The 16,114-nt window shown below is 39.2% G+C and overlaps 1 protein-coding gene across 1 annotated transcript in view; it reads right to left on the bottom strand.

The window, feature by feature from the left end:
* Positions 1-16,114, bottom strand: part of EIF2AK3 (eukaryotic translation initiation factor 2 alpha kinase 3) — an 81,665-nt gene that overhangs the window by 30,870 nt on the left and 34,681 nt on the right. Inside the window, exons 3-8 of the mRNA XM_052648887.1 lie at positions 8,963-9,157; positions 6,927-7,060; positions 4,371-4,605; positions 3,201-3,363; positions 2,096-2,236; positions 1,145-1,267 (exon numbers count right to left, since the gene is read on the bottom strand). Of these exons, the coding sequence (XP_052504847.1) occupies positions 1,145-1,267; positions 2,096-2,236; positions 3,201-3,363; positions 4,371-4,605; positions 6,927-7,060; positions 8,963-9,157 (991 nt within the window). The remainder of the gene's footprint in view (positions 1-1,144; positions 1,268-2,095; positions 2,237-3,200; positions 3,364-4,370; positions 4,606-6,926; positions 7,061-8,962; positions 9,158-16,114) is intronic.

Below are 16,114 nucleotides of genomic sequence, written 5' to 3'. Positions count from 1 at the left end.
GCAGAAGGAAATGGCAACCCACTCCAGTATTCTTGCCTGAAAAATCCCATGGACAGAGGAACCTGGTAGGCTATAGTCCATGGGGTTGCAAAGAGTCGAACACGACTGAGCGACTTTACTTTCACTTTCCTAAATAAATAGGAACGTGCTGCATGCCAAATTTCACCTATTTTCGACTTCCATGCTAATTTTCCTTGTCTTAATACAAAATTAAAATAATCCCATTGTATAGCATTTTCACATAGTTCTTATGGGAAACATCTATTTTCACTATACAGACGGATATTACATAGACTATATTATATAAGCTGATCATTAAATAAGAGCTAATAACAAAAACTAATGCTTACTGAACATTTACTGTTTCCAGACTTGGTGCTAATTAAGACTAAACATTATTGGATTTCCCTGGTGGTGCAGTGGATAAGAATCCACCTGCCAGTGCAGGGGACATGGGCTCTATCCCTGGTCTGGGAAGATCCCACATGCTGAGGGGTATCTAAGCCCATGTGCCACAACTGTGTTCCAGAGCCTGTTGAGTCACAAGCACTGAGCCACAGTTACTGAAGCCTGCATGCTTTAGGCCCCACAAGCCACAAGCAATGAGCCCGTGCACCAGAGCCGTTGAAGCCCTCGTGCACTAAAGCGTGGGCCCTGCAACAAGAGAAGCCAACACAATGAGATGCCCTTGCGCACTCACGGTGGGTAGCCCCTGCTCTGCCCGACTAGAGAAAGCCCACACGCAGCAACGAAGACCCAGTGCAGCCAAAGATAAATAGAATGTTTAGAATGAATAAATATAGCAGTGTGTACACGTCAAAACAGAAAAAGACTGCACTATCTCATTTAGACCTTAGAACAATTCGATAAATAGATATATAGGATTATTACCTCTTTGTTTTACAGATGAAGGAATAGAGACAGAGGTAAGTTAGGTGTGTCTAATCTAGCACGTGACAAAACCCTGCAAACAGTCTTTGGAACCTTGGCCACCATATACAACATTTGCTTCCCAAGATATTTGATTTTTTACCCTCCAACTGATTACCCTGCATTTGAATTCTATTAATTAACTTCAAATTAATAAACTAAAATAAATACAAAAATCAGACACCATTTTCAGTTCAAATGTAATCACACTTACCATAAGGATACTGCAAGATTGAAAGTGCACCGTTACTGTACTCTTCGTGAGAAAACTTATCATTACTAAGACATTTGTCAAATTCATCAGACCCCACCAAGACAGGAGTTCTAGAAGGAGAATCTATAAGAAAACAGTGAAATCTTAACTGTTGTGATTTTAATGAAAATGTATATGCCTCATTCATTCAAAACACAGATATTCAACCACAGTTCAGTTTAAATATGTTAGTCAAACAATGGCCCAAGGTTTTTTCCCTTGAAAAGCAGTGTTGTAGAGAAGATGAATCATTTATATAAGTCATTAAGATATGATGTGGTATATGTGATTAAAAAACATATTCAAGGTACAGAAAGACAGCTGAAGAAAACAGATGGCTTAATATTTGAATTCAATTCATTTGAGTGTCTCAAAGAATATGATGTGACAGCCAGATAATGTTTCACAAATATTCTTAATATAAATATAAACTAAATGATACCAAGGCATAGTCAGAGAATGGTCTACAGAAACATTTTATTAACACTGATTTCTACAGAAGCAGCTGTTGCTTTGATGAAATCATGTTGTAAATGATAATCAAAATTCATTAACTTCTGAAATACCTTCCCCATTTATTAGAAAGTACGAGCATGCGTGCTCAGTCGTGTCCTACTCTGCGATTCCATGGACTGTAGCCCACCAGGCTCCTCTATCCATGGGGTTCTCCAGGCAAGAACACTGGAGTGGGTAGCCATTTCCTCCTCCAGGGGATTTTCCCGACTCAGGGAGCGAACCTGTGCCTGCATTGGCAGGCGGGTTCTTTACCTGCTGAGCCATTAGCAGGCCATTAGAAAGCACAGACTATATAATAGTTGTGATCCTTGTGATACTCAAAACTAGGGCAAAGACAGTCATGATCAGGCCTCTGAACATCTTAATAACATTTGTAAAAGTTCACAGTTCACTTACGGATTAGAGGTTTCCATTTGATGGTTGGCAAAGGAATAATAGCATTTTCACTATTGACAGATTCCAAGGCCTTGGGACTCGTAGGAAACTTTTCTGAAATTCTGACTGATGACTGCAGATACAGTTGGCCTCTGTACATTCCTAAATCAACCAGAACCCTGTCGATTACATTTAGAATCAAGTGCCAATGATTTTTTTTTTCAAAAAGGTTCATTTTGATTTAATAAAATTAGACAAATTTCAGTTATTGATTCATGTGCTACACAGCTCTTTTCAAAGACTCATGCATGAAGCACTCAAATTTGACCCAAAGGTTATTCAACAAAAACAGGGCAGGAAAGTTATGTACAAGTTACAATGTTTCTCACTGAATAATCTTTGGTAAAAACTGGAAAACCCCTCTGGCAGGAAAATTGAAAGAAATAATTGTACTCTTAGGAAACTAATAGCTTAGATGAAGTAACCTTTTCTTTAAGAAAACCTAAACACTATCATTCACAAGATACTAACAATTCAATTAAATACTATCATATCATGTGTGTGACATGTTACTTTTTCAAATTCTTGCATTTCACTGAGATTGAGGGGTGGGTAGCACATTGATAGCGCTAAAAGAATTTTATGAGTATTTGGCCACAAAATTAGTTCAAATAGTTAGATTTTAGGGTTTTCAAAATATATTATATTAAAGGCTTTCAATTGCCCAGTAGCACACATGAATTTTGTTTTAATTTTTCAGATAAGCTGTATAGAAAAAACTAAACATAATCTTTAAGAGGGAGCAAGTTGATAGAGGTACAAATACAAATGTAAAAAGTTTTAGACTTTGAGGATACATCATGAAACCATGCTACATAATGGCAACATTTTTAAGCATTTTAAATAAAGGTCTCTGAGAAAAAAAATATAGTATGGTAATTAGAAGTTTCAGAACTGAAAGAATGAGAAAACACTGCAGAACAGAAATCAAAGTATAAATCTTAAGGCCAGAGAATGTACTAAGGAATTAAAACTACTATACGCACAGCTGGAGTAGGGAGAGACCACGTAGAAATAAAACCTGGACTCAACATGTACTATCTTAAGATAAGAGACATCCACTCACCCAAGTAAACACTGTTTTCTGTGGCTCCCCGGGCAGCTTCTACAATATCTTCTTCATCTTCTAAAACTCCATCACTGGGGGCGTAACTTGTATCATCAAAAAGACTGATGGGAATGACTTTGCCATCCTTAACCAACCAGGCAGATGCAATGGGAGTACAAAACTAAACAAACAAACAAGCAAAGAATGGAAAAGAAATCTAAATATCTTCACGCAGTATTTACATGTATCCCGACTCCTGAAATACCATTTAAAACCACAGGTTTATTTAAACATTTTTTCACTTCTCCAGCTTTTTTGTTGTTGTTCAGCTTTATTGAGGTATAACTGACAAATAAAAATGTATGTACTTATGATGTTGTTTAGTTGCTAAGTCGTGTCCAACTCTTTTGCGACCCCATGGACTACAGCCTGCCAGGATTCTCTCTCCACGGAATTTCCCAGGCCCGAATACTGGTGGGGGTTGCCATCTCCTTCTCCAGGAGATCTTCCCGACCCAGGGATTGAATGCGTGTCTTCTGCATGGCAAGCGGGTCTGCACCACTGAGCTACCTGGGAAGCCACTTATGGTATATAGCGTGACATTTTGGTACATGTGCACACTGTGAAATAATTAGCACAATCAAGCTGATACAGCCATCATTTCATAGCTACTTTGTATGTGTGTTTTAAGAACATTTAAGATCAACTCTCTTCACTTCTGTTTAATATTATAAGGATCCTCCGTGCTGTTTCCCATAACATCTAGGTCAAAGAAACGCTGCTGTAAGCTGTTCGCCTCACCCACACTTGCTGTCTTGTCTTTTTCATAATAGCCACATTCTAACAGAGGGCCTCCCCTGTGGCTCAGCTGGTAAAGAGTCCACCTGCAATGCAGCAGACCTGGATTCGATCCCTGGGTTGGGAAGATCCCCTGGAGAAGGGAAAGGCTACCCACTCCAGTATTCTGGCCTGGAGAATTCCAAGGACTGTATAGTCCACGGGATCACAAAGAGTCAAACACAACTGAGCAACTTTCACATTCGAACCAATGTAAAATCACAAATTTCTTAGAGCACACAGAATAAGTTGAAAAATTGCCAAATGGCAGTCACCTCCCCTTGTCCAACATGTCTGGTCAGACTGAGAAGGCAAGAAACACATTCATAAATTCTCAGTGGTTCTAGGTACCTGGTATTCCCACTCCAGGTGTCCTCCCTTCTTATTAAACGCCACAACTTTCCAATCCGCAACGGAGACCTTTATCACTGTATCCATCATGACAGCTTCCTGCTCTTCCACGTCTGAAATAATTTTAGACTGTTCTTTGTTTCCACTGGGCTTTAAGGTGCTTTCAATAAATCCGGCTCTAGTTTCCATGTCTGGAATATACCGAAGTTCAAAGTGGCCAACACTGAAATTCCACCTTAAATTTACAAAGGCATGTTTTAGAAATTTACATTTTAAAAAAGGGACCAAATAATAACTCTTGTAGAGTGAAGAAACAAACACTAAAATTTGGGTCATGAGAAAAGGAACAATTAAACACAAATCTTCTGGAAAAGAGCACACTACTGATTTCAGCCACAAGAGTGCGCAACTGGGATCGTGACCCTTTAGAAACTGGTTCTGAGAGCTGTGATCTGACAACAGCTATGGGATAGATTTTTCTCTCAAAGATTAACAAGCGTTCACACTTCTAAATCAAGGCAATTTTCTCAAAACACATCAAAGTCACATCAAAATGCCGCCGCTTGCAGTCGGTCCTACTTCTTAATTAAAGTGTGGAAACATTTCACTCAAGTGTAGAGAAATTAACCTTTATTGGGATATCCCGATAAGCCAATGTAAAAGGCAAGATGAATACATCAAGTTTAGATTTTTATGAAAATAGAGCCCTGAAAGGCAATGTGACCCAGTATACCGAGTCTGAAGGTCATAACACCTCAGCTCCAATCTTCGTTCTCTACTGACAGATCTGGTTAGCCTTAACCTTGTCTGATTTTTAGCATCCTTATCTGTAAAGTGGTAGCAGTAATGTTTCCTCTATAATTAACATATAGAAAAATCACATATCTATTGACACTATAATGGTCTTGACACAGATATTAAGATGGCCCTAGAATTCTGACATCTCTTAAAAAGTAGATACTCAAGGAATATGGATCTCAGACGTCAGACTCTTCCCATTCTGATAACTCAAACTCTGTTAAGTTGCACATCTGCTCCTATGGCGGCTGAACATCCAACAAGCACTCAACATTTAGGGAAACAAAATCTCATCAGGATGAAGGAGCTCCGGCTGCCAGCAAAGCCCTCGACTTACAGTCCAGGGAATGAAGAGAGAATATGTTCTTCACTGAACTTGAGAAAAGTTTTCAGGAAACAATTATTGTGCATCAAATTAGACAAAATCTCAAAGTCTGGTTCAAAGTCTGGTTCACTTTCGTAAAGTTAAAGATGGGCTCTCAAATTCTTTTTACTGCACAGCAATTTAGAATTTAAACATTAGGTTTAAAAAAAGTCAAGCATGTAATTTATGACCACTAGCATATCTAATCCAATCATATAATTTTATCTTAGTTTTTATTTATTTGGCTGCATTGGGTCTTAGTTGCAGCAAGCAGGACCCTTTGCTGTGGTGTGCGGGCTTCTCTCTGGTTGTGGCTTGTGGGCTCAACAGTTGTGGCACATGGGCTTATTTGCCCTGTAGCGTGTGGGATCTTAGTTCCCTGATGAGGGATTGATCCCAGATCCCCCTGCATTGGAAGGCAGATTCTCAACCACTGGACCACAAGGGAAGTCCCTAATCACGTTATTTTAAATGTAAAAATTTATATTATTTGAAAAAGGAAACAAAAAAAAGTATTTGACCAAATAAATTATACTTTAACACTTTAAGAAAATAGATTAAAATATTAATTTAAAATTGAGGTGGTAGTCAGACAAACCACAAAACTATCTACCAGAGAGAACTTCAGACTCCAACAGGCCCAAGTAAAACAAAGCACATCAGCTTTGTCTGTCTGTATTCAAAGAACTTTGACCAGTGAGGTTGCTGTGAAAAGTATCATTAACCTAAAACTAAGCTAATATATGGGCTTCCCTGGTGACTCTGGTAAAGAATCTTCCTGCAATGCAGGAGACGCAGAGATTTGGCTTCAATCCCTGAGCGGGGAAGATCCCCTGGAGGAAATGGCAACTCACTCCAGTACTCTTGCCTAGGAAACCCCATGGAAAGAAACACCTGGGGGGCTACAATCCATGGGGTCGCCAAGAGTCAAACACAACTAAGCGACTAAGCAATAACAACAAAGCTAATATACAGTCATCGTACGGGACTTCTCCTGGTTACCATATCCGAAGGCACATGGTGAGAAGTTCAGCTCAAGATTTGTTAATATTAATAGTCATGAAGCCGTTTTAAATTTAGGGGCTACAGGGACTTCCCTGATGGTCCAATGGTAAAGAATCTGCCTTCCGATGCAGGGGACGTGGGTTCAACCCTTGGTGGGGGAACTAAGATCCCACACGCCATGCATCACAACTGGAGAAGCCTGCATGCTGCAACCAAGACCCAGCATAGCCTAAATAAACAGATAAATTGAGGGGCTATGTTTCTCTTTTAAAAGCAGGATGCTTTGGGGGAAACAAAACAGTTCAGAAAATCTCAACAAAGAAAAAGCCGATGAACTCAGGTCTTACGGTACTTCTAAACATCAACAGCAACATCATCTCAATACATACTTCTCATTGCCACTGCGAGGTCCAACAGCTCTCACAGTTTTCTGGGTGCGCTGCAGAAGCAAGATGTCTTCTTCTTGTTCCATTTCATCATTATCCCACTGGCGACAACCCAGAGCTGAACAGATGTACCTCACCTGAAAAGACAGGTGTAAAATTAGTAAAGAGAACACGTTCCAGGAGATCAGAGACAGTAAAAGACTCTCGATAATTTATAAAAAGTAAAAGGAAATTGAGAAAAAGAATAAAAAGCACCCAAGGATTAAGAAGCAACAGCTATACTGTTTAGCACAGGGACCTCTACTTGGTACTCCGTAATGGCCTTCCCTGGTGGCTCAGCAGTAAAGAATCCGCCTGCCAAAGCAGGAGACATGGGTTCAATGGAGAAGGAAATGGCAACCCACTCTAGCATTCTTGCCTGGAAAATCCCATGAACAGAGGTGCCTGGAAAGCTACAGTCCAAGGGGTGGCAAAGAGCTGGACACCACTTAGTGGCTGAACAACGATGACAGTGGCCTATATGGAAAAGAACCTTAAAAAGAGTAGATGAATGTATAACTGATTCACCTTGCTGTATACCTGAAACTAACATAACACTGTAAATCAACTATACTCCAATAAAATTTTTTAAAATAAATTAAAAAAAACTGGAAGAAAAAAAAGCAGCAATAACTAGATTACCACCAGTTCCTAAAATGAAACATTCAGAACCATAGAAGTGTCAGTGAATATTCACTTCAGGGAACGAGTTTCAGGATTTAGACAATTTCAGTCTTACTGTGAGCATTTCCATGAAGAAATGGAGAAGCTAGTTGTGATCTCTTAGTAATAATATCATGAATAAAATCCAAGGTGAGCTAAAGGAAAAAAAAAAAGAAAAACCACCTCGGAGTTTCCATACAACAGAAGCATTTAGCTCTAAAAAATTAAAACCTTCTCTAACAGTTGTTAGCATTTTCAAGTACCTCCCTTCAAATCCTCATTCAAAGGAAAGGGGAAATTCTTTGGATGGTGTGACCAAAATCCTCACAGAAAGAAGCATACCTGCTAGGATACCAGAATTTTGGAGCAGCACATCAAATCACAAAACTAGCTGCCCAGGTTCAGTCCCACTGTTTCACAGATGAGAGCACTGAAGGAGAGAGAGGACCGTAAGGCCTCCTCAGTACAATACAGAGGCAGGGGGCTGGAGAAGGCAAAAAAGCTTGGGAGAACAAGAAGGGCCTGTGGGCCGAACACTCAGACAAGGGATCATCAAGTTTGAAAGACTCAAGGATCAAAGACCTTTTTTCTATTCTTCCTTGTTTTCAAGTCTATATACAAATATTCAAGTATTGAAGTGTTAAGGGGTTAGAAAGAGATTTTTGCCTTTCTAAAAAAGCGTATTTTTAGTTATTCCCAGCAATGGATTTATAAGACCCAATCTTAAGAGTCAGATTATTTCCTAAGAGCTAATAATGGAGAAAGCATAGGTCATTAACAGCATGACTTTTTCATCAGACAGATTTAAATCAAATCTGACCTTGGAAGTTTCTGAACCTTTGAAACCCTCAATTTTCTCATTTTAAAATGAGCACGAACTTGCCTCTTAGATTCTCTCACGACAGGCTCAAACTAGAGAAATAAATAAGTAGTAGCAATTATTCTTATCATCAAGATTATTATTAATCCTTGGAGCGTTCCTCATCTATCCAAATAAAAAATTTTAAATGTAATCATTAGAAATATTGTGATGGTTTCAAATGATGCATGAAAAATGCACCCGACACGCAGCAGACCACGGTTACTCATTCTCTTCCTTCTGCTGTTCCTGGCTCTGCTGTGTGACTCTGTCGTTTATTCTGTTATTTTGGATAAATTCAGTTTCTCTTAATAGTATTTCCCCCTTTTTACTCCACAGTTCTTTCATCAAAAGAAATGATATCCTTGGGGGAAAATTATAACAGACCTCAACCTGTAATAGTACAGTTTAAGAAATTATTTCTTCTAGTCTTATTTAGTCTGACTTCTCCCCAAACAAACTGAACATTTTTACTCACCTTTCCACTATATGCACTGAGTCCATATGTAGTGAGAGACTTTCCTCCAACCAAGACAACATCATCTCCAAATTTATAAGACGATTCAAGAAGTGATTCAACTGTAAACGGAACTGTTTCCATGCTCTCACGATCCCGGTCCCACTGGAAGAGGTCTCCATCCAGGGAAGGAATGATCATCTTGTTCCCAAATACCTAAAATAAAAGCTAACTTTTAAAAGGATTCTATGAAAGAATAAGGAAGATGTGCTACATATATCCAATGGAATATTACTCAATCATAAAAAAAGAGCAGAACAATGCCATTTGCAGCAATGTGGATGGACCTAGGGATTATCACGCTAAATGAAGTAAGACAGACAAACACAAATATCATACGATATCACTTACACGTGGAATCTAAAACACAACACAAATGAACCTAACTACACAAAATAAACAGACTCACAACCGACACTGAGAATATACCTGTGGTTGCCAAGGGAAGGAGGGGTGGGGGAGAGATGGACTGGAAGGTTAGAACTAGCAGATGAGAACTATAGTACACATAGAATGAATAGACCAGCCACAAGGTCCCACTGTATAGCATAGGGAGTTATATTCAATATCCTGTGATAAATCATTATAGGAAAAGAATATGAGAAAGAATATATTTATGTATATATAACTGAATCACTCTGCTGTACATAGAAATTAACACAACATTGTAAATCAACTATGTCAATAGAACAAATAAATAATAAAAATAAAATAAATAAAATAAAGGATAAAATAAATATAATTAATAGTTAAATAAATAATAGACAAATTAATAAATAAATACCAAGTTAATTAATAATTAAATAAATAATAAATAATTTTAAAAACAAATAAAAGGATCACCAGGAACTAAGAGCCGTGGTCTCATGCCTGATGCACTTTGGCCTCCGGAGCAGCATACGAAGTTGCATAGCTTATCAACCAAAAGCAATTTAAAAGAACCACCGGACTCTCCTGGGGCCCACAGGTACACTCCAGTATGGTGTTCCTCAAAGTATGTTCACCAGGAGCCAAGAGTGTTCCGTAACAAGACCAAATGAGAGTTCTGTGACTAAGTGAGTTCAAGCAGAGGTTACTGTAGGAGTTCTTACGGTGATTACTATGCTAATGGATAATGTGATTTTCTAGTAAAGGGACAGTTTATGCAGCACTTTCCAGGCCTATTTTATCCAAGCCAGTTACCATCAATGATTCAGGTCTAAGGAACACAGTTTGATTAAGCAGCATCCCACACTTTCTTTCATTAAATTTCTCAGATCTGCTATGAGCAAGAAGCCTGGTAACCAAGCTGAATGATTTCATGTTCTTAGTTGTCCTTCCTTCTTGTAACAACGTTGATGGAGGGCCTATTGCACGTCATAGGAAATACTGCCGTGGTCTCATGCCTGCTGTACTTTGGCCTCCGGAGCAGCATACGAAGTTGCACAGCTTATCAACCAAAAGCAATTTAAAAGAACCACCTGTCTCTCCTGGGGCCCACAGGTACACTCCAGTATGGTTTTCATAGGAAACAGAATAGAAAAGACCAGAGATCTCTTCAAGAAAATTAGAGATACCAAGGGAACATTTTATGCAAAGATGGGCTCAATAAAGTTCAGAAATGGTAGGGACCTAACAGAAGCAGAAGATATTAAGAAGAGGTGGCAAGAATACACAGAAAACTATGTAAAAATGATCTTCACAACTCAGATAATCAAGATGGTGTGATCAATCACCTAGAGCCAGACATCCTGGAATGTGAAGTCAAATAGGCCTTGGGAAGAACCACTACGAACAAAGCTAGTGGAAGTGATGGAATTCCAGTCGAGCTCTTTCAAATCCTAAAAGACGATGCTGTGAAAGTGCTGCACTCAATATGTCAGTAAATTTGGAAAACTCAGCAGTGGCCACAGGACTAGAAAAGGTCAGTTTTCATTCCAATCCTAAAGAAAGGCAATGCCAAAGAATGCTCAAACTACCGCACAATTGCACTCATCTCACATGCTAGCAAAGTAATGCTCAAAATTCTCCAAGCCAGGCTTCATCAATATGTGAACCGTGAACTTCTAGATGTTCAAGCTGATTTTAGAAAAGGCAGAAGAATCAGAGATCAAATTGCCAACATCTGCTGGATCATGGAAAAAGCAAAAGAGTTCCAGAAAAACATCTATTTCTACTTTACTGACTACGTCAAAGCCTTTGAGTGTTTGGATCACAATAAACTGTGGAAAATTCTTCAAGGGATGGGAATACCAGACCACCTGACCTGCCTCTTGAGAAATCTGTATGCAGGTCAGGAAGCAACAGTTAGAACTGGACATGGAACAACAGACTGGTTCCAAATAGGAAAAGGAGTACCCCAAGGCTGTATATTGTCACCCTGCTTATTTAACTTCTATGCAGAGTACATCATGAGAAACGCTGGGCTGGAAGAAGCACAAGCTGGAATCAAGATTGGCAGGAGAAATATCAATAACCTCAGATATACAGATGACACCACCCTTATGGCAGAAAGTGAAGAAGAACTAAAGAGCCTCTTGATGAAAGTGAAAGAGGAGAGTGAACAAGTTGGCTTAAAGCTCAACATTCAGAAAACAAACATCATGGCATCTGGTCCCATCACTTCATGGGAAATAGATGGGAAACAGTAGAAACAGTGGCTATTTTGAGGGGCTCTAAAAATCACTGCAGATGGTGATTGCAGCCATGAAATTAAAAGACGCTTACTCCTTGGAAGGAAAGTTATGACCAACCTAGATAGCATATTAAAAAGCAAAGACATTACTTTGTCAACAAAGGTCTGTCTAGTCAAGGCTATGGTTTTTCCAGTAGTTATGTATGGATGTGAGAGTTGGACTATAAAGAAAGCTGAGCCCAAAGAATTGATGCTTTTGAACTGTGGTGTTGGAGAAGACTCTTGAGAGACTCTTGGACTGCAAGGAGATCCAACCAGTCCATCCTAAAGGAGATCAGTCCTGGGTGTTCATTGGAAGGACTGATGTTGAAGCCAAATTCCAATATTTTGGCCACCTGATGCGAAGAGCTGACTCATTTGAAAAGACCCTGATGTTGGGAAAGATTGAGGGCAGGAGAAGAAGGGGACGACAGAGGATGAGATGGTTAGATGGCATCACGATTCAATGGACATGAGTTTGGGTAAACTCAGGGAGTTGGTGATGGACAGGGAGGCCTGGTATGCTGCAGTTCATGGGGTTGCAAAGAGTCGGACACGACTGAACAACTGAACTGAACTGAACTGATTACACGTCAGGGACTATTCAGTTGCTGAGGATACACAAGTAAGCAAAACAAATAAAAAGAAAACAAAAACATCTGCCAATGTGGATCTCAAACTCTGGACTGGGGAGTTAAATAACATAATATACAATTACAGACTATGATAGGGGATAAATGCCATAAGGAAAATAAATAGAACAAGATAAAAGAGGAAGGGAAAGTATATGCATAGGTGGGGAAGGGACTGTCATTAATGGTTAAGTTCAGGGCAGGCTCCCATAGAGAAAGTAACATTTGAGCAAACTCTAAACACAAGCGCTAACTCTGCTGATATGGGGGAACAGCCCTTGCAAAGGTCCTAAGCAGGAAGTACGCGGTGACAGCGGAGGGCAACAGGCTGCAGAGGCAAGGATGGAGAGCAAGCGGAAAGCCCGAGACGGTGGTGGTGATGGACAGTGGAGGTGATGCTGGTGGTTAGATTAGGGATGCGATTGGAAGGTAAAGCCAGTAGGATTTCATGGTGGATTCCCTGTACACATGACCAAAAGAAAAGAGCCCAGGATGACTCTAAAGGTTTTGGCCAAGAACACGGTGTTTCTGGAGAAAAGAGTTAAATTAGTACATGCATTTGTGACACTGGCCTTTCAGCATTAACAAATAGACACAACTCAGGAATTCCCTGGCAGTTCAGTGATTAGGACTTGGCGCTGTCACTGCTGGGGTCCGAGTTCAATTCCTGGTCAAGGAACTAAGATCCTGCAAGCCATGTGGTGGAAAAAAAAAGAAAGGATGGACACAGCTTGACTTATTTCAGCTAATGCCACTATTTTCCTGACTGTGAAGGCTCAAACTTTGGAAAAGGGGCTATGAAAGAAGTATGAGTTTAAAAATGAAAAGCCTCCAAACAAATGTCGATATAAACTTAAAAAAAAAAATTTTTTTTTTTCTCTATGGACTTCTTTGTTCCTTAAGCAGCACAATCTTTTCTTTAAAGAGATACTTACAGGGATATTTTAAAGAGATGCTTTTCTGTCACAAAGAATTTTAAGTTGTTGTTCAGTTAATATATTCTTTCCCCCACCCCCTACCCCCAGGTTTGTCCCACACTCCTGGAGTTCTAGAAAACAGGTTGAAAAACACGACTCTAATCCACTTCTTTCCTTCATTTCGTAGTTCAAATCCTTATATCTCTGGCTTGAACTATTATAATAATCTCTTCACAGGTCTTAGCTGAATATTTCCTCAACCTAACCTCTGTGTATCTTCTAGATTAATCTCTAAGTCAGAGTTAAGCTTGTTAGACACTATTCAAAAATCCTCAATAGCTCTCCATTATCTTCTTACTAAAGACCCCAAATCCTAAGTTCAACATTCAAAGTCCTCTAAACACAACCTCATACAACCTTCTCCTCCTTGTCTTTCACCTTTCCCCATGTGGGTGGAAATCAGGCATCATCACTTAAGCAGGATATTTAATGTTATTACTGTTAGTGTTCACTTATGTCATTGTCAATGTCATTCACTCTCCCTGGACACCCTCCAGTACCAACTCTGCCCACTGAAATCCCATTTGGCCTTCAGGCTAGCATCACTTATGCTTTTCCTTTGAAATCCAAGAAAACTTTAGCAGTGGAAGTTCACTGACAGAAGTCTTACTGCTATGCTTTTTGCTGTAACTATACTGAGACAATATTACAGTCTTAAAAAGTGTTCATTGTACTGTTAAATATTAAATATGTTAATGTGTACACATTTATGCTTATACAGTGGCTGTAAAATTAATGCACTCAAACCTAGTGGCCAGATTTTATCAAATTCCATTCCCTCCGCAAAAGAAGAAAGGCCTCTGAGAGACATGGCTGACTCTTGGGTTGGGGCAAGGCAGGCAGAAGGTGAACCTTTAATATCTTATAGATGGAAACATGTCACTGCCCACATCTGGAACTGAAGCACCAGAATGATTAACTACTGAATTATAAAGCACTGAAGAAAAACAAGGAATTTATGAGTCCATATTGTTAATAAAAAGATAAAATAACATATGGGAGAGAAGGGAATGCTTTCACTGCAATAAAATGCCAAGAGTTTATTGATATATTTGAAGAGAGGACTGCAGTTGGAAAAATTAGCATCTTGCAGTCATCACAGTTAAGACTATGTCAGGCAAAAATCAGCCATGGTGTTAAATCTAGGGGGAAATTTTGATGAGGAGCAGGATATCTGCATGGTCCTAGAGTATCTTCCTGCGCTTCCCTAGTGGCTCGGTGGTGAGGAATCCAACTGCCAATACAGGAGACACAAGTTCAATGCCTGGGTCAGGAAGATCCCCTGGAGGAAAAAATGGCAACCCAGTCCAATATTCTTGCCTAGAGAATTTCATGGACAGATGAGCCTGGCAGGCTTTAGTGTCCATAGTGTCGCAAAAGAGTTGGATATGACTTAGCAACTAAACAACAAAGTATCTTCCCAACTGCTTATTAGTTACAATAGATTAAAAACAACAACAACAACAACAACAACAACAACAGAAAAGTCATTATATAGTGGAGAATTTAGACAATACCTTGACTGGATGATCAAATGAGTTTGATGGACAGGAAACCCTAAGAGAAGGTTACCCATACAGCATTCTGAACCAAGACTGCACAGCCTGGATCTAATCAGGAAACATCAGACAAGCACAAAAGGAGAAAAATTCTATTTTATTTTTAAGTAAAAAGCCAGAGAGACAACATTTTTCAAAAATGTCAATGTCATAAAAGATAGAGTCTGTGGGGAAAAAAAATCCAGATTAAAAGAAGCTAATGTGACAAGTAACTGTACTGCCTGACCCTAGACTAGACGCTACACTGGGAATGAAAGACACCATAAAAGACATTAAGTCAACTGATAAAACTGGAATAGACGATAGACAAAGAGTTGATGACTGTACTGTGATTATGTAAGAGAGTATCTCTGTTAAGAAATGCACACTGAAGCATTTAGGAGTGAAGAGCTATAACGGATATTTCATTTATCTTTAGATGTTTCAAGAAAAAAAGAGTACATATGGGGGTTTGGGAGAGGAGAGATTACACATACAACTCAAATGATAGAGCAAATAAGTTTTGAGCAGATTAATCTGGGAATACAAGGGTTGGTTCTCTTTTTTTTTTGGTACTACTTTTCATACCAAAAAGTGTGCAACTTCTTGTACCGTGAAATTACTTCCAAATAAGAGATTAAAGAGAAAAGATACTCAGCTTTGCAGCTGTAATTAAACTCAGAAGGCTATACCATGAAATTGAAGGTTCATCATAATTCTCACTATCTAAAGATCTCCAACTATTTCTCTTCATTTTAAAAAAAAAAATCTAAATTTGGGGGGACTTCCCTGGCGGCCCAGTGGTTAGGACTCTTCACCTCCACTGCCAGGGGCCTGGGTTCAATCCCTGGTCGGGAACTAAGATCCCACAAGCGATGTAGCATGGTCAAAAGTAAACAAATATGTAAATAAAAATAAACATTTGATTTTTAATGAGCTCTCAAATGACACTGGCATGTATACATATGTATACCATCACATACTATCTTAGAATTTTAACATTACTATTTTATTCTTTGCTTTCTTCTATTTATTGATAACAACAGATAAAAAGTTCTAATTTCAAAAATCAAAGTTTTTCATCTTTTGAAGAATGTTCAACTCAAAGTTGTCCTTAAGAACAGATTTAGGTCATGGTGAAGCTACCGCCAAAGAATTGATGCTTTTGAACTGTGGTGTCGGAGAAGTCCCTTGGACTGCAAGGAGATCCAACCAGCCCGTTCTAACAGAGATCAGCCCTGGGTGTTCTTTGGAAGGGCTGATGCTAAAGCTGAAACTCCAATACTTTGGCCATCTCATGCGAAGAGCTGACT

The sequence above is a fragment of the Budorcas taxicolor genome, chromosome 11, assembly GCF_023091745.1.
Source record: "Budorcas taxicolor isolate Tak-1 chromosome 11, Takin1.1, whole genome shotgun sequence".
In the NCBI taxonomy this organism is placed as follows: domain Eukaryota; kingdom Metazoa; phylum Chordata; class Mammalia; order Artiodactyla; family Bovidae; genus Budorcas; species Budorcas taxicolor.
This window is presented reverse-complemented; position numbering and strand designations above follow the sequence as displayed.